Genomic DNA, 18,795 nt, shown 5'->3' with positions numbered 1-18,795 from the left:
TCTGAACATTCATTGCCTCTTGGAAGACGCGTGGTTCTTGCTGCCTGTGTGTCTTTCCATGATCGCGCTCCATTGAATCAAACACTTGGCTGTAAACAAGTGTGCCAAAGGAAATCCTTTTTCATCAGAGCCAATGAAAGACCAACCAGGGACCGGACAAAGGGAAGTTTGGGTTTCCCTTGGCTTTGAAGGCCTCCTGGGCACTTGCTCATTCTTCTTTGGATGGCCTTTGTCTAAAGCTGGTAGTGGGATACTACTTTTATTCAGTGCTGTCGTGTCAGTTACAGTACAATATTGCAGGGACGTACTGCTCTGATCAAACCATCAGCGGAGCAGTGTCTCCTGGCTTCACTTAAACAGCCATTATATCATCTGGCAAAATGAACTCCTTGTTACAATTCTACCGAAGAGCATTTAGCATGTGCGTGACCTTCCATGAACGCTAACCAAACTTCCAAAGGAAGGAAATTTGACTGAGGGAAAGAGAAACAGCAAAGATAGTTTGACCACTGACCATTGATGATCTTAAAGTTTGTTAAGCGGAAGAGAAAGAAAAAAGTATGTGGGCTATGACTGAAGACCGCAACAAGAGCACCATCCTCAACATAATGAAAACTAATGTTCCTGTAATAAAAATAAAATGTCCAAAACTGGAACATCTTGCTGTTTGGACATCTATGTAACCACTGACTGGATCTGTGTTGTCATCAACGACTCTTGCGTTGTGTTTCTTGGACAAGGCACACTTGTAAATGCATGACCGCAAGCCCACTTGGCATTCCAGGACCCTGGTTACACAACTAGTTGTGCTGCAGCGGGATGGATACCATTAACAGACCTACTCCAAGTAAACAAAAGGTACAAACATGCTCTTCTCATATCCGGTGTATGTATGAAAGAACAAGGTCACAGCGTTGCTATGACCGTCAATGTTCACACATGTCGCTGTTGTTTTGTGTGGCCTTGGGAGAGACCATGTTTCCTCAAACTCAACAAGCAAGTTGATGTCAGAGTTGGGATGATGGTAGTTGTGTGTGTGTGTGTGTGTGTGTGTGTGTGTGTGTGTTTTTGGGGGATGAGAGGGAGGAACGGTACAAGTCGTTGAGTCATCAAGGACTTTGCTAAATGGATGCCAGATGATCCTAAGGAATTCCACATGTGATAAAGGCATACTTGGTGACAAAGTGTCATTTCCACACACTTTGGCTCATCTGGGAGAGCAAAACACACAGACACACACAAATTTGCTGACATGCATTTCCATTCGCCCACATCCAAGAGGTTTTATAGTGCACACATTGATCTACAGGGATCTCTTAATTCGTTCCCTTCAATCGGGCTGTTCCCTAACCGCCCAATGTTAGCCCCAGCACTACTCCAAGACCCAAGTCCTCCAAGTCCGCCAACACCAGCACACATTACATTACATCTACCCCTCGGTCTCTGTCTCCTTCGCTACAGGTCAAATCCATTCCTAACAACGTCTTATCCGGTCCGCTCACACGCATATGGGCCATGGTGCGATCTGCAGCCAGCCTGCCCTGTATCTCTTGGTAGATGGGGGACAGAGGTATATCTCCCTGTGCTGGTGCTGCTGCTGCTCGGTGGCCTTGGGCTTTCATAAATACCGATTCCCTCGCATTCTTTTTGCAATGGGAGAGTCAACATGTTTTGGTGGTGGTGGTGTTTCGCTATAGAAACCTCTTGTGTTTGGACGCTAAACATCACGGGCTGAGATGTGGCATGCACCAGTCATACAGCGAAGACGTTTTGGGGGACTATGGGAAGTTACGTGTGTGTGTGTGTGTGTGTGTGTGTGTGTGTGTGTGTGTGTGTGTGTGTGTGTGTGTGTGTGTGTGTGTGTGTGTGTGTGTGTGTGTGTGTGTGGGTGCGTGCGCGCATACTACATGTATACTACTACATGCATACTACGTTTCACATACTACATGTGAAACGCTTGCACATCCTCATGTAAGAGCATACATACATATAACTGAAAAACGTATTCATACATTTGAAACATTCATACAAATATGTGCTTGCATGAGTGTTTCAGATAGATACGTATAAATGTTTCACTTGCATGAATGTAAGCATTTCATATGTATGTGTATATGCCACAGAGGTATGTATGTATGCGTGTGTGTTTCTCATATGTATGTGTAAGTGTTTCAGAAGAGTATGTATGTATGTGTGAGTGTTTCAGTAGTGAGTGTGTGAGCGTTTCAGTAGTGAGTGTAAGAGTGTTTCATAGGTATGTGTGTGAGAGTGTCTCAATTAGTTATGTCCTAAACGGCCCCTCATACTTATGTCATACAACACGACCCATAAGGAAAGTAAATGTAGACTCACGGCTCCTCGCGTGTGCTCACCTCCGCCCACTCAGCCACTCACATAAACGGGAAAGATCCTCTCTGTCGTTACCCCCACCACTTCTTCCCCCCATTTACCCCATCTGTCTGTTGCCCCCGTCCCGCCTTTAATTCCCTCTATCGCTCTCTGAGTCACGTTTTAATGAAAGATAATGTTGACCTAATCGGAAGGTCTCCGAGGTTCCATAAACACTATTGCATCAACCTAAAAGCAAACAGCCAGGCCGTTGTCTCTTTACAGCGGTCCCAAGACCCATGGAGGCCTATTTCCCTGACAAAAGATTTAAACCAACCGCCTCCCTTTGTATGCACAATCACATCGGCGTCATTCACTCTGACTTTCAGCATCATTTTCAACGGACCCATCTATTATTTATTTACAGGTTGAAACCACCATTCCCCTGCCAGAATCGTTTACATTGGAGCCTCTATTAACCTGCCTGACACATTGTGTCCCGCTAGGCTGCATTAATGATTTACAGTGAAAAAAAAGAAGAAGTAAAAAGTGGTGCCGAATTTCAATTCATACCTTGTCACTCATATTTCAATCTTAACGTCTATTGGCTCTTCCTTCGGGAGGGGGTGTTGGGGGCGGGTACCACTCGCTCAGGTTGAGCGGATCAGACCGAAACCCTTTATCGTGCGAGCTCGTGTTCTCCCGTCGCCGCCGCCGCGCCCTTTCTCAGTGGTTCAGCCACTCTGCTCAGTGCTCACCGCCACAGGTAGGCTACGACAGGGGAGCCTTAAAGGGAACACACGGTGGAATAAACCACTTTTGTTGGTGGAAGACGGACCCTTTTAGAAACATCTGGAATGGAGAAGCACTAGTAATAGAGCAGCAGTAAGTAAAACAATCCGTTGGCTTTTTCCTACACGAGTTCCTTTGTTTAAACTGTTTTTAGAGAGTATCGTAGGCTAATGAGTGAGTGAGGCAACAAAAATGGGAGCCTCTTTATCCTACTTGCCATGGACCGACTCGCTCTTTTTTTAAAACAACTTTTAAGTAAAGCAAAAGAGCCGATTCAAAAAGAGAGCGGTTGTTGTGTTGTTTGACAAAACTGAACAAATTGTGATTTGGATTCTGGATGAAATCCAACGAAACAAAAACAATTCAAATCTGTTTTCTGGCGCGTTGTCCTTGTCTGACGGGTCAGCTTGCGGTGGGAGCCGCCGCGTCTCAAGGTCCTGGGATAGGAGCTCTCTGCTGCCTGATCACCACATGTAACCTGCACTTTTTGTTTAGACTTGAACGTGCTGCTCCGCGTTCCCAAGTCAAGTCTTGTTTCACGTTTCGTCAACCTGTTATCTTTAACACAACTATAGGGCCTGCTCCCCGCCACCACCTGCAGCAATCTGACCTTAGGCAAGCCCTTTTTTTAGTCACTCGCAGTAGTGGAGTCTTCCAGTCTTAATCCTAGCCTGTTCTGAAATTACCTGCATGACACATTACTGTCAATGGATATTGGTGTATGACGTAGACCTTGACCTAAAGCAATTTGTATATCCACAACGCCTCGTTTTGTGAAACCTTTTTTTCTTTTTCTTTTTTGCGTAAAGGAGGTTGACCACCCTTGTTGACGCGATACACACACACACACACACACACACACACACACACACACACACACACACACACACACACACACACACACACACACACACACACACACACACACACACACACACAGTTCTCTTATTAAAGCATTTCATATGCCCATTATATGCTATGTTTGCTTCGTGTTGTTTTACTCAACATTTTTGAGTAAAATGTGCCAGTTCGTTTTTTAAACCAGGTGCATTCTCCTGAAGTTACTGGCTGGATGTTGACGCTTGAACATGGTTTTGTCGGTGAAGGAAGTTTGTTTTCTGAAGACCTACCAATGTGTACCTAGTATTGTCATAGAACTTACACCCTGAGTCGGCCTCCTGATCTCAAGCTGTCTAGTGTTGAGTCCTACTTTAGTTTCCAGTAGGAACAAGGGATGGTTCAATACCCTTTGCAACCGGTACAATTGTAACATTGTTAAAAGAACATGCAGAGACCAATAGAGCAGAGATTGCTGTTGTAAAGTTGAGCTCTTGGCTTTGTTTTGGAGGGAGTGGGAGAAGACAGGCGGGCGTGTCTCTGGTAATGAGCGGGTTGAGAGCAAACCTGTGTTTACTGATGCAACTCACTCCATTTACACACAACTCGTGGATCTTGTATATGATAAATTCACAGCTACAGACAAATGCATCGTTTGACTCTGTTGGTTAGGCCGTGTCTCACCAACATGTGGTGCTCTGGTGTTGGGCTATCTTTGAGAGGCAACTGGATGCAAATTAAATATACATTATGGCAAATTAAGAAGAGCTAGGTGTTGTGTAGGGCTATGATAAAACCAAAACAAGAGGCACCTCTTCAAATATGTTGAAATTACTTTTCTATCCAATCAAGCATGCCAAATCGGTCGGTACACTTGCTGCATGGAGGATATTCTGGAAGTGATAACTAGTTGGTGTATAGACCGGCGGTGTGCCAAACTGGATTTGGCTGAATGAGTCAAACCAGCCAATCAAGTATCGCACACCAGTCGATACACTAGCTACATGGTGGATATTCCAGAAATGATAACCAGTTTAGGCTTTACCAACTTGGACCTTTCACCGTATGTTTGGTGTATTGAAAGCAAATGTCTTATTCATAAAGTGAGCACGAACGTTTAATCTTTTATATGGTTATAAAATTACCCCTAATTATACATTTTATAACCCCATCAGTACTGTTTATGCTCCTGTTTCCTCTGCGATCCATTAAACACGTGCATGACTAGTCAGGGGGGGTGTTTGTTAAAACCAACCTTCGGCACAGTCGAAGGCAGCGTGCTGCTCTTTGACAGCGACATCCTGTAAAGGAGTGCTATGATGAAGCAACAAAGGAAATGAGTAAAAAGGTGCTAGCTGCCCCATTTGGTTATCTCGGGACCCATTTCCACAAGATGTCTGTGGGGTGTGAGACTGCATGTTCATTCAGATTTCTGGACGCAAATTAGCAGATGGGGATGTTGCTTTGGCTTATACCATCTTTTTCGCACAGACGGAAGTTTCAAGGGAGCGGCATGTTTGAGAATAACGGCTGCAAATGTACTTAGTTAGACACTACACAACAGGAGGTTTTTTTCATTCAGGTTCGGGTAGAGCCGCTATTATGCCTGGGTGATATGGCTGAAAGACATATCGTGATATAACTTGATCATACTGATCGATATCGATAACTGGTCCAAAAAAAAATGAGACTAGGAATTACCATTCTGGATTTAAACACTTCCGTATAGCACTTAATATGACCTTCCACTGTTCTTCATTGATAAATACTCAAATGTCGATACAACAATGAAAAACACTTATTGTTGTAATATTGTAAATAAGTATGGAACCGTGTTTGTGTAACAAACCCAGCTGCTAGATTTGGTGGTCCAGTCGCTTATCGCTGTGTATATTGAACATGTTTTATATTGATATTGATCAAAAGTCTATCACGATACCATAATTTAATGATTTATTGCCCAGGACTAGCCGCTATCAATCCTTTTCCTGTCCTAACGATAGATTAACATTAAGCATCCAGAGGGTGTTTCCCCGGACACTGTTTCCCTTGCCTTTCCACTCAGATCAGTAGCAGGAATGTTATTGCTCTGCCTCAGCACAAACATTTCAGGATCATGTCTCTTGTTGCGGCTTTGGTCTCCAGGAGTGTGTTCACACATGAGCAGTGAGCACTAGTCCACTTAGTCACAGGCCTGATAGAGTTCAGGCATGGTACCTGAATTCAGGCTTGAGCTCGGCCATGTAGGTTGTCAAGAAAAGTGAAAATAGGTGAGCGGTGCCTTTTAAAATGTCTAGTCAACACGTCAACCTACCTGACCTTTTGATTGACATGTCTGCCGCCAACTAGGCGTCGTCTATATAAGGAAGTATTTTGCCTTTGTATGTTTGCACTGAGGATGGTCTGAATGGGACTGAAAACGTTTTGCACTCACTTTGGGTAGCACTTTACACTTTTATGCAATAAAACGTATTGTTGCATCGGCTACATGGTGTGCGAGTTCCGCTTCTTTTATTGTTGTCAAGAAAGGCAATTCTCTATGGTGTCTTTGAATGTATTGGATCATTTCAGGCACAGATAATTTCACTTCCTATCAGCCCTGTAAGTCAATCGCAAGAAAATTCAGCGGAATAATGCAAACTTGGGAAAGAGGAACTGAGGAAAATCTGAGCACAGGTATTAACTAGGGCTGGGACGACGCGTCGACGTAATCGATGACGTCGACGCATAAATTACGTCGACGCGAAAAATGCGCGTCGATTAAAAATAAATAAAAACAATAATAAATAATAAATGCGGCGCCGGAGCGTAGTAGCAACGCGAGTGGCTCCTCAGACTTTCATAAGTGCAAGGCGCCACGCACTCGTTCCTCTAAAGTATGAGAATTATTTAATGTAAAAGGAACCGATTCCATGATATGTCGTCTTTGCAAAATGGAGATGACTTTCCATTCTAGCACCACGGCAATTCACCAGCACCTGAAGAGGCGCCACCTGGTAGCAGCTGCAGATGACCGAGCACCGTAGAATTCTAAGAATGCATTACTTTGCACTTTTATTTTGGAATTTAAAGGCAATAAACATCTATTGAAATGTTATAAAATGTTAAAAAATAATCGTTTATCCCAGCCCTAGTATTAACTAGAATATTAAAGTTTGGCTTATTTGTAATTTCACTTGGACTTGGATTTAAAGATTACACATGTGTGTGCAAAACACCATGCCCCAGGAATATTATGTTTATTAAATGTTAAGGTCTCTTCCTTTCAATACCATTGAATTAAAGGGTGATGATTGCTTAACCGCCGGTGTGCTCCAATAAGATGGAGACGGCATGTAACGACCAGCGAGCATGTCATATTCTCCAGGTTGAAGAGGGGATGGAACAAAAGGCCGCTCAAAATAGGTGTTAGCGCAAGGTCGGTTTGCTTAGTAACGACAAGTATCCTGAATGGAACCGGCTCAAGAACCAGATTTACAAGCTGTATGTGGGCCTGACTGATCAAATATTAGTCATGTTATTAGTCCAGTGTGTGTGTGTGTGTGTGTGTGTGTGTGTGTGTGTGTGTGTGTGTGTGTGTGTGTGTGTGTGTGTGTGTGTGTGTGTGTGTGTGTGTGTGTGTGTAGATTGGGTTACATAACTGGATTGTGTAATTGCGAGGCGTTTCTCTGGCTGTACTCAGCCTTCTGAATAAATGCATTGGTACTTTTACAGGATTACAAGAGCGCAAACAGACAAGAACTACACCATGGGGGATTGTGGCCATGGCAAGTTTACTGTAAGCATTGGTTTTCAGGGACAGTGCTAAAACAAGGGTGGGACCTTTGACTCGTTTATAGGTGGTTTGTTGTCAAAATGTGTGTGTGTGTGTGTGACTGTGTGTGTCATTTTTTACCTCATTTTACATTTAAAGACTTTTAGATGTATAAGGAGATGGTATAATGCGTGGTGTTTTTATCACAGAAATATCCACAGCAGTTTTGAACTCTCAATGGGCTTCAGGAAAGAACCTCTATCTTTTCCTTGATTCAATGTTACTTTTCTGTGTACAAAAGTTGTACGAGTGTGGAACATTAGATTCTGCTAATGCTTTTAAGTACAGGAAACTGTCCTAAATAGAGCATAAAACAGCTGCATCCCGCCAGTTCATAATTGAACACGTGCGCAGATGCGAATGTGAGTTTGAGTCCTACTTTCAGAAATACATAAAAAAATCTATGCATAATATTTAGTAGCGGTATCGGAGCACCTGTTCTTTTTCATGGAATAGAAATTGTTTGACCATACAATTTTTATTATTTTTCTTTGCTCTGTCCACTGTATGCGTCTTGTAGAAAAGTCGAAATCATACATTGTGTACATTGTATCTAAGAGAATATTATAAAACACAAAAGTGTTTCTTGCATGAAGCTCCATGTCTGAGGACGCCTCAGTAAAACAAAAGTGATGGCTTTCCTTCTAAAAAAAAATGCATCTTTCCCCTCAGGTATACCGGGAAGGTCCAGAGTCTCAGACCGGCCAACACCAAAGGCTTCTCCTCAACTCCTGCATCCTCCCTTCCTACCATACAATGGTGTGCCGGTGTTCCACCTAGACAGGGTCACTATCTAAAAACCTCCCCCGTCAAACCCTACCCTTTCTGAGGTCGGACCGGCCTCCACAGGGCCTGCCTGGGCCACTCTCTCCCCGCCTTAATCCCATTTCTCTCAGCTCAGCCTCCCCCCCCCCCACCTCCAGCACATCATGTTGATGGACAGGACTGAGGAGGACGTCAGCGGTTGCTACTACAACCGCTCGGTCAAGTTCTTCTACGAAGAGAGCGGCAAGAACATCAGCGACCACTGGCGTAGACGGGACTACGTCATCGTGAGCCTGGGCATGTTGGTGTGCTTCATCGTCATCCTCTCCAACTTGTTGGTCATGTTGGCCATCTTCGTCAACCGCCGCTTCCACTTCCCCATCTACTACCTGCTGGGCAACCTGGCGGCCGCTGACCTCCTCTCAGGTACTGGGGCTGAGCCGTTAATCGAGTTCAAACCGGCATCGAGGTGGAACTGAACGCGATTTATAAATCGCGGTGATCACACCATGCGTGATGCAAAACGTGCCTACCATCGCTAAACCGTCAATTGTGAATTTAGACATTTGTTTTTAGGATTTTTTTCTATAGATATGCTCTGAAGATTTGAATGTTACACAGGATAAGAGTTTGTAGATGTGACATTAGAGACATTTCGGATAAGGGTACTTCTTTCGGGAAAGAAGTACAGAAAGCGTACCGCTCTCTGGCTGTGGTTGGCTGGAGAAGCAGCAGCTTAAAACATACAATTGTACCAAGTCCCAACATTGTGGATGTGAGTACTTTGCACCAGGATATGAAACCCAATGTGAATCAGATGCCCCGCTCACATGAATGGTAACAGCTGCACAGATGGGTTCATTGCAAGCCATTTAAAGAATTATTTGACCTCAGAATCAGAACACTGCTTGTATAGTTGTATACATTTTGACATATTTTTGTTTTCAACTTCTCACATCCTATGACCAAATTCTCATGTCATTGAGATATAATGGATTAACTTTATTGTAATAATTTACATTAACCATGGCTAAAACTGAATGACATGTGTTCACACATGGACAAAGGTGCAAAATGAAGAAGATTTAAGACGGAAGACTGCATATATTATCAAACATATCTAGCAAAGCCGTTGGCTCTGATAAAAGAAAGTAGACTCTTAAAGTGGGGTTCACAATTTAATTGTATTTTGAAATAAAATGGAACTGCAGTTCTTCATAAAGCAAACAAAAAGTAATCATACAGTTGGCCTTTTTGTTACTATACCCTTCCATGTGAGCTATTTCCTAGCCATCCATGTTTTTATCGACACAAGAGAATGTAGGAGAATTTTACTTTGCACCCTATAAGATAATGTTACTTCTTGGGACCCGAACATACGCTCATGTCCCAAGAAGTAACATTCTCTTGTGTTGACCCAGGTCCTTTTAGTGTTAGCTTTAGCTTTAGCGTGAGCGATAGCATGAGCATAAGCTTAGCTTTAGCATGAGTGTTAGCGATAGTGTGAGCTTTAGCTTTAGCATAAGCGATAGCATGACCGTTAGCAATAGCGTGAGCGTTAGCGATAGCATGAGCGTTAACTTTAGCGATAACGTTAGCTTCAGCGTAAGCGATAGCGTCCGCGGTCACGTTAGCTTGGCTCGTCTCTGAAACAAACGTCAGGCGCTGCTCCACTCTACTCTAGTCACACGTGCCCCTTTCTCGTTCACCTCCCCCAGGGATCTCCTACCTCCACCTCATGTTCCACACGGGCCCCTGGACCAGCAAGCTGTCCAAGTACCAGTGGTTTGTGCGCCAGGGGCTGATCGACACCAGCCTCACGGCCTCCGTGGTCAACCTGCTGGCCATCGCCGTGGAGCGCCACCAGACCATCTTCACCATGCAGCTGCACAGCAAGATGACCAATCGCCGGGTGGTCATGTTGATCATCGGCATCTGGCTGGTGGCCATCCTCATGGGCCTGGTGCCGACCATGGGCTGGCACTGCCTGTGCGACCTGAAGAACTGCTCCACCATGGCGCCCATGTACAGCCGCAGCTACCTGGTGTTCTGGGGCCTGCTCAACCTGCTCACCTTCACCGTCATGTTGGCGGTGTACATGCGCATCTTCCTGTACGTGCGCCACAAGAGCCAGCGCATGTCGCAGCACACCAGCCAGGTGCGGCACAAGGAGACGGTTGTCAACCTGATGAAGACCGTCTCCATGATCCTGGGTAAGGCGCACTCAGCCAGGGATTGTCCTAATATGGGCAGGGGGGAGGTGCTCCTGTTATAGGAGATGTATGTTCTGGATGGTAACCGCGGGTTCTCTATAAGGTAGGGTGGTCTTCACGGGCGGGCGGTTACCCTCACACAGGAATCCTCCAGCAGTACGTGCACGTGCATGAGTTCCAGGAGGCTCTTGGGATGCCTTTGTGTTTACACACTAGTCCCGGGCAGGCATGCTGCGTCCGCTCCGCCGTGTCTAAACCTGTCCCACCCTTCCGTCGCTCGCACTCTCTGCCGCACTCTCCTGCACATTTTCTTCTGTCCCCGGGCGGTTTGGCTACAGCCGTTTTCCTTTTTTTTCCTATTGTTGATCTGGCCAGTGTCTCCGTGTTCACCTCCATCTGCTCTCTTTAACTCTTTATGAATACATTGCAAATGTGTTGGTTCTGGTGGGGGGGTGTGCTGGAGCCTCGCGGTGCAGCCTGCTACATTACTGCTACGTAAAATGGGCTGGAGAAACCCCAAACGTGCCCAGACAGAACAAGACTCCTAAACCACCATGACGCATAACATTCTTTGGTGTGCGTGCGTGTGAGTGTGTGTGTGTGCGCGTATGGGTGCATAATCTTCCCATAACCTTCTATCTTGCGCATACATCGGTGGGCTCCCAGTCGTCCTTGCTTTGTGCCTGTGTGTGTGAGAAGTATGAATTCCTATCCCACTTTGTATTATGATAATGAAACCGGATCACTGGGACCAAACCCATTCCACACACTGTGTGCGTGTGTCTACTTTTGTGTTCCGCTGTTCGGGGGGAACAGAGGGGTCTTTTTGCTTCTCTCCCCTGGCTACCCCTTATTTGACCCCCTTAATGTTACCCTCTGTTGCAGGATAGTTCGGGGGTTCGATTCCCAAGCCGAGAGGTTCAGGGTCGAGCCCCCATGCCTCTCGGGTCCCCCATGTAGGCAGGCTTAAACCAGGTCCTCTGCCTTGCTCGTTAATGACATCTCAATTAAAATTGAGTTCTCAAAACTCAATTTAAAGGTGACACATTTTTACCACCAGGTTTGAGTGTGATTGGCCGTTACAAGCCGCTTTGAAAATCGGCCTCTTCTGACATCACGAGTGGGCGTGTACGCCAACGTAGATGTTTGCTGTATAGATCAGTGTACCAGCCTACCCAGTGGACTGCAGCAAACATTGCTCATCTATCCATCATACATCTAGGTGGACACGCCAACTTGTGATTTCAAAAGAGGCAGATTTTCAAAAGTGCTTGTAACGGCACACCTGGTGGTATAACATGTCACCTTTAAGCCAGGTCCGCTGCCTCGCTCGTTAACGACATCTCATTAAAATTGACTTCTCAAAACTCAATCTAAATCACTCTTTCGCAATGTTTCGAGGCGCCCGCCTAATGACTGTTGATGCACCCCACTCAGCCCTGCCCAATGTTCCCCCTTTCCCCCCCCCCCCCCCCCCCCCCCCCACTTGCAGGCTGCTTCGTGATCTGCTGGACACCCGGCCTGGTGGTGCTGCTGCTGGACGGCCTGGGCTGCGACAGCTGCAAGGTGCTCCGCTACGAGAAGTACTGCCTGGTGCTGGCCGAGTGCAACTCCTTCGTCAACCCCATCATCTACTCCTTCAGGGACAAGGACATGTGGCGGACCTTCAAGCGCATCCTGTGCTTCCCGTGTCGGCGGGGCCGCGGCGGGGAGTCGGCGGCCCGCTTCACCAGCATGGAGCAAGAGGTACTGTCCGAGAGCAACGGGGGTCACCACGACAACGGGGGTCACCACGACAACGGGGGTCACCCCGACGAAAACATTCATGACGCCAAGCACTGAAACCCCCCCCCCCCCCCACGCAGCGGTCGAAGCCCTCGCGGCTAGGCGGCTAGAGGGCTGGGTGGGTGGGCGGGCGGGCGGGTGGGGGTAAAGCGTCTTGGGATTGGAATGGTGCTAGCGCACAGATGGTCGTGACACCCTGGCTTGTGACGAGACGATTGCCGTTTTAACAGCAAGCTAACGCGCTTTTGGTTGGACTCACCCCTTCTGATGATGCCGGCCCAGCTTTTGGCACAGATGTGCATGATGCATGTGTCACCCGCGCCCGGGATGCATGCCCCGCGTTAGTCCGCCACGCAGGGTGTCAATCACGGCCGCACAGTTCGACGCTGTTCTTTTTAATTCGACCCGCGGTTAAGACAACCGATTAGGACGGTATCGGAAAACAATCAGCATTGTTCATATGCCAATATTAGACAGGCCTTCTTGATTCCCTGTGCAAGATTTAGTATTTGATGCAATTGTTAAGTTGTAGTTTTATTTTGCCGTCAACTGCAAGAATTTCCAGCGTTGAGGTAGAATGACGTATGTCCTTAACGTTGCTAAATAACAATAAACAAACCTAGATTAGTGTAACAGAACGGAACAAAGGGAATTATGGGGTCTGTTCTGCTTAAATGTGGAACTAGGCATGCAGGGAAGGTATATGCCAATTGAATCACTTTATTGTTGTGTTGTGCAGAGCTGGGGACACCGTGCACACATCCCTCTAGTGTTCAGGTCCACTCTGTGCTGCACCGTGAGTCCTGATTTGTACAACGCCTTGTTTAGCCAAGGATAGCCAAGTGCTTTAACAATTCCAATGAAACAGGAATCTAAATAGTAAGAATTTTAGCACAAGAATTGTGTGCTTTTCAATATTCTTGCCGATAGTCAAAAGCCCTTTTCACGTTTTTCAGTTACGTTCTCCAATCCCGCATTTTTTTTACTTTTTATTTGAAAGAGCAAAAAAAAAAGAAAAGTATTTTTAAATATTAGCCGTATTTCTCGATGCACCGGGAAAAACCCGTTGACACATTTGTGTGTGTATATGTGTATTCACTGTATATTTGTTATGCTCGGGCCTGTGTTTTCTGTGTTTTGCGTGGCGTGTAACGCGTTGTGTGTCGTCTTGCCCTGCATGCCGCTAACCCACTCCAGAGGTTCGTGAGCGTTTCCTCCTGGTGGGCCTCGGCCTCTTGTGTATATTGAAGCCATGCACCCTGCCCCTCCGTCTCACGGGGTGACTCTTCATGTCTAAACACCCAACGCTCTGGAAGATGTCGCTTCGAAACTACATCGCCGTAGCTGCCTTGCTAGCATGTGCGTGTGCGGATGTCCCTCGTGGTTAAAATATTTACACATCCTGTCAAACAGGGGATAGAAAAAGCGAGGGGTGGGGGGTGGGGTCATGGGGGGGGCACCATAGCTTAGAGCTAGGATGGTTCAGACACACACCACACTGCTCCCCACCACAATACAGACACACGATACATTACCAGATCACGTCACGGTAAAGTGCTCAATGGTTATAACCCCTACAGGTACTTTTCTTTTTCTTTTTAATTGTACAATACAAGCCGAGACTGAAGCCAATTATATTTTGTTCGTAAATGACATGCCTTTTCATATTGAAGGCTTACTGTTATGTACGATGTTATTCTGGAATAAAATGCTTCATACTATGCTGTACATACTATTTTTGGGGTTGAATTAATAAATGTGTATTGGAATCTACACCTGCCTGTTTGTCTGTTGTGTAGCTGTGTGCTGTTTCTGTCTGTCTGTCAGTCATTATGGGCTTTAGTGCAGTCATGAACTTATTGTTTCCCTACACAATGAGTCAGACGTAGGTGACAAACAAAATGGTTGTGCTTTGATTTTAATTGATGTATTAATTTAACAGTTTGGACTTTGACTAACTCCATATAATTTCTTTCTCTTCCTTCAACCTGATTCTGTCTATTTTTTAACAATCTGCTACACCTACTCTACACCCCTTTCCCTCTTTTTTTAACTATCTCTATATCCTTCATCTTTTATCTTCCCTTTTTCGTCCGCTACTGTAGCCTCTTAAGGGTCAAGGTACTACATTGACAGAGTTGAAGAACGGAGCCTCCAAAAGTGTCCTAGGATCCAAAGACGCCCTGGACTCCTCGGAGAATTAGCGTTCACCTGAATCAAGAACATTTGCCACTTCATTTTGTATCATATTTTATCTGTATTTTTTTTTTTGTATTGCTCATGAATACTGACTATGAATACATTATGAATATTTTTTTTTGTCTTTCATAATGTTATTACCCAGAAAGCATAGTGCAGGTCAATATTTGATTGCATTGTAAAAGTTCATGTATCATCTTAGTGTTTGGAATTTTATTTCTATGTGTGCAGTAAACAAGGCAAAAAATAGTAGGGCTTGAATCAGCCTTGTATTTATAGTCATCCAATGACGGCAGGGTTCAATTTGAGACCAAGAGTTTTAAAATGTTCACAATCAAAGGCTGAATCCATGTATAACTTGTATTTCTTTGGTGAAGTTGTTGCACTTTTTTTTCTTAATCCAAGGGTACTCTGAAGGAGGGGGTGGGGGGGGTCGTTTTAGAATTATCGTTTTGTTCTCTTGGTTTGCATGTGCACATCAAATCAATCTCATAATGTTAATATATTTAAAGATCTGACCTTTGAACTGTAACCCAGCAGACATGATGGCATTGTGGGTTGAATCCCAACGTTGAATTTGCATGTTTAACCCATAGAAACTGACCTATCATTAAACGCTTGATACCTGCAAATGTCTTAAGTCTGGGGGGGTGTGGCTGATTTAAAAGGCTGCAAGTCTATTGGAAGCTATAAATCCAGAAATAGGGGAGGGGAGTTGGGATGCTCTAATCAATGTTCCATTGTGTACCTGAGATTACAATACGAAAGGTCGGGGAGGACCTTTGTTGGAAAGTAAACCACCCTTAGTCTCCTTCTCTTCTTTTCCACTCCCTTCATCATTCCCGTCCTTCCGTCTTCTTGGTAGATGCTTGAATACAGAGTCCTTTGGAATGCTGTTGCCAAACGATTTGTTGCTCTTCTTCTTGCCCTTCCCATCCAATGAGAGCCAGCTCTTGAAAGGGCCCTCCCTCTTTTGCTTCTTCTGCTTCTTTGTCCCCCAGCCGTGTAGCGTGAGAAGGCTGTTGTTGTTTTTCTTCTTCTTTGGTGTCTTAATGTGCAGCGCCCCCCTCAGCACGCTCAAGGCCCTGAACACAGCCGGCTTGTGTTTCTTCTTCTTACCGAACAACACACTGCGCGACAACGAAGCTCCCATCGCGTTCACACACCTGGCAGGAACGATCAGGATTTTTTATTTAGAGGAACATATTTGAGTTAGGAAACGTCACACATTATTTTAATTACTCCAGAGTGTGTTAACTGGAGTCGTTTCCTATTCAGATAAACTTGGACTGACACTTTCTGTCTTCTCCTCTGAGATGGTGGAAAATAAGCAGCTCTGCTTCCTATAGCTCATGTATTTATCATATTGATTTACAGTTTTTCTCAATCGTTTAAACACGTTCTCTGAAACTATAGCTCAATTTCTCAAAACTCTAAACACAAACCTGAGAAGAGTTAATTTCGTCAAAACTCCACAAATTCTTCTCAGAACTGATTTTTTCCACCAAACAATAAACACAGCAATCAAATTAATATCTCTTAGAGAGCATCAATTAAACACTGGTGTGATCAATTCAAAACACTTCCATCAAAATACTATTTACATATGTTTTGATGAGGCCATGTTACATATTCCAATGTATACAATTGTTTAGAAATAGCTTATTTTTTTTAAAAGTTGCAATTAGGTGGTATAAAGACTGTTGCCATATTGTTATACAATACTGTGAATATATCATATAAATATTGTATTGACACAATCGTATCAGAATATGGGCTAAACTCACAATCCCAGCTTCCCAGAGTCATACTGTACACCTATAGTTGAAACTGCAGTAAGAAAATGTTTAGACTGTCTTTCGGTGGATGTAATGATGAAATCAGTACAAAAAGGTAACAAAGCATTTTTTTTCTTTTACTGTAATACAGAAAAATTTTCAACTGAACTGACTACATAAAAAGCTTTTCATAGGCCAAAAATAAATAAAAAGAAGAATATAAATGAGGTGAAACAGATCTACATGTAAATCAGTCTGTCTCCAACCTCCGGTCCTGATCAGGCCAGAAGACCATATCTACAACACAGTAGAGCTCCCATGAGGCCTCTTTTGTGCTCTGTAATGTAATAATTAGAATGTGCTACCCCAAAATACATACGGTAAAGACACACCTGTTGTCTCATTGAAGTCCATGAAGTATGGTGGGTACTATTTTCAGTGGTTGGTTGAGTTGCAGTCTGAGCCGACTTATCCTAAAGGACCTGATCTTGTGAAGCTTTTGATATTAAATAACCGATTTCTTCAGCTTACTCCGGGTCTGTAGGAACACATTAACAGAGTTTAAAGTGGCTTCTTCCAGATGGTATTTTCAGATCTGACTTAATAGTCAACCAAGGAAGACTGAAGTACACAAGACTGGTTCGTAGGCATTCCGTACCTCATCGTTTCGCTTTAGGGCTGCTTCTCCCCAGCTTAGTATTCACATGCTTCATTTAGGACTATGAACATATCTCACAGAATAAATTTTCATTATGGTGACTTAACAAAATGTGTGTCTTTGTGTATGTGTGTGAGTGACGTAATAAAAACACTCACCGTTATTTCACCCTTCAACCTGGATGCTTCCCACAATCCACTGCAGACTGGATTGTTCCCTACAGTCAGTCCACTACACCACCTTGACCCTTGGCTCCATGTTCAAAGTGCAAAGCAGTGCCTGAGAGAAGAGGGATCCCTTTAGGGCGGAGCCCACTTCCCTGCACCTATAGGTGGGCAGCCAAAGCCCCCTCCCCACATCCTGCCGGAAACAAGTCTGCTCTAAAACCTCCCATACATCGGAGGAACCGGAATGGCTGTTGACAGCAGGCGACCTGTTGCTGGTGGATCGTTGTGTCAATGGTGAGCAACGAGGTCAAAGGTCAGCCGTTGTAGACGGATAAAGTTTGCCCCCAAGGGAGCGATTCTCTTCTGGACCCGGGGCCTGGTGGTGGAGCAGAGGTCTGGGGTGACCTGGAGGGGAGAGATGGGCGTGGCGTGTCGTGGTGGTGGTATGCCTCTCTCTGAGCTATGCGGTGTGTGTGAACATGAATGCAGGCCGGCGACTGCAGGGGCATTGTTTTGCTCAGGGTCCTCCCACATGGAGCCTATATACATCGGGGAATGTTGACAGTCAACTCTTTGGTTTCCAGCTTTCTAGGGAATCTGCCTTCACCGATTCGTGCCTCTTCTGCATCCATTTATGGTGGAAATGTCTTCATTTATGTTAAGGAAAATACAAAACTCAGGCACCAGGGGACAATTCTAAATAAAATGGAATAGTATAGTACAGTAAGGTGCTCAGACATTCAGCATTGCTTTCAAATCTGTATTCTTCTGTAGATCCACTTGTGTCATTTGATATTATCCCGACTGAGTCAACACACATGATTTAGCCTCCCGACCCTTTTGTGTCTTTTGTTCGGAGAAGTGTGTGTGTGTGTGTGTGTGTGTGTGTGTGTGTGTGTGTGTGTGTGTGTGTGTGTGTGACTGTGTGTGTGTGTGTGTGCGTGCGTGCCTGCACGTTTGATCTTGGGATTCCCCCACACCCTCCCCGTGAAATCGACTCCTCTGCAATCTCTCCATTTCCTTCGGCCATTAACCTTTTCCCAGCCTTCCCCTAGCTCGCAGCTCCCCGCAGCAGGCCTGCCCGTCATCAGCAAGCACCGACACAGCCCAGAGTGGAGTCCTCGTCTCTTCCCCCTCAGTCAGAGGTGGCCCGACCGGCTCGGCTGGCTCTCCTCCGCCTGGCTGCTCGGCTGGTTCCGGGCTGATCTTGTCTACCGGGATGTCCGTGCTTGGTGCCTATCAAGGCATCGGGTAAACTGTGGCCCTGGGAGGGTGGATGAGGGGCGGGCCCCTGACGGTTGGGGCCGGGCGGGGCCCCGCGGGCGGGTCTGTAGGTTGATGATGGGGTTGATTGTCATGCAAAGGGTTTGCTGGCTGGGAGCGGATGATGACATCATCTTGGCATGTAGATTTGTAATGGGGCTAGGTCGTTAAGTGGGCACAGCCTTCTGGGGGAGTG

The 18,795-nt window shown here is 45.3% G+C and overlaps 1 protein-coding gene and 1 long non-coding RNA gene across 2 annotated transcripts; one reads left to right on the top strand and one right to left on the bottom strand.

The window, feature by feature from the left end:
- The first annotated feature begins 3,025 nt into the window (after nt 1-3,025).
- On the top strand, nt 3,026-15,365 carry lpar2b (lysophosphatidic acid receptor 2b). The gene is made up of 5 exons (XM_060046397.1): nt 3,026-3,213; nt 8,444-8,962; nt 10,255-10,749; nt 12,242-12,495; nt 14,640-15,365. Exons 2-5 carry the CDS (start codon nt 8,701-8,703, stop codon nt 14,736-14,738), a joined length of 1,110 nt encoding a protein of 369 aa, XP_059902380.1. The 5' UTR covers nt 3,026-3,213; nt 8,444-8,700; the 3' UTR covers nt 14,739-15,365.
- Nucleotides 15,051-17,728, bottom strand: LOC132453532 (uncharacterized). The gene is made up of 3 exons (XR_009524722.1): nt 17,328-17,728; nt 16,904-17,049; nt 15,051-15,899 (listed from the first exon to the last, which is right to left on the bottom strand). It is a non-coding gene; the product is annotated as an uncharacterized LOC132453532 (long non-coding RNA).
- Nucleotides 17,729-18,795: the final 1,067 nt, after the last annotated feature.

This window comes from Gadus macrocephalus, chromosome 3 (assembly GCF_031168955.1).
Source record: "Gadus macrocephalus chromosome 3, ASM3116895v1".
Lineage (NCBI taxonomy): Eukaryota > Metazoa > Chordata > Actinopteri > Gadiformes > Gadidae > Gadus > Gadus macrocephalus.
The sequence above is the reverse complement of the archived record's forward strand: the minus strand, read 5'-3'. Positions and strand labels throughout refer to the sequence as shown.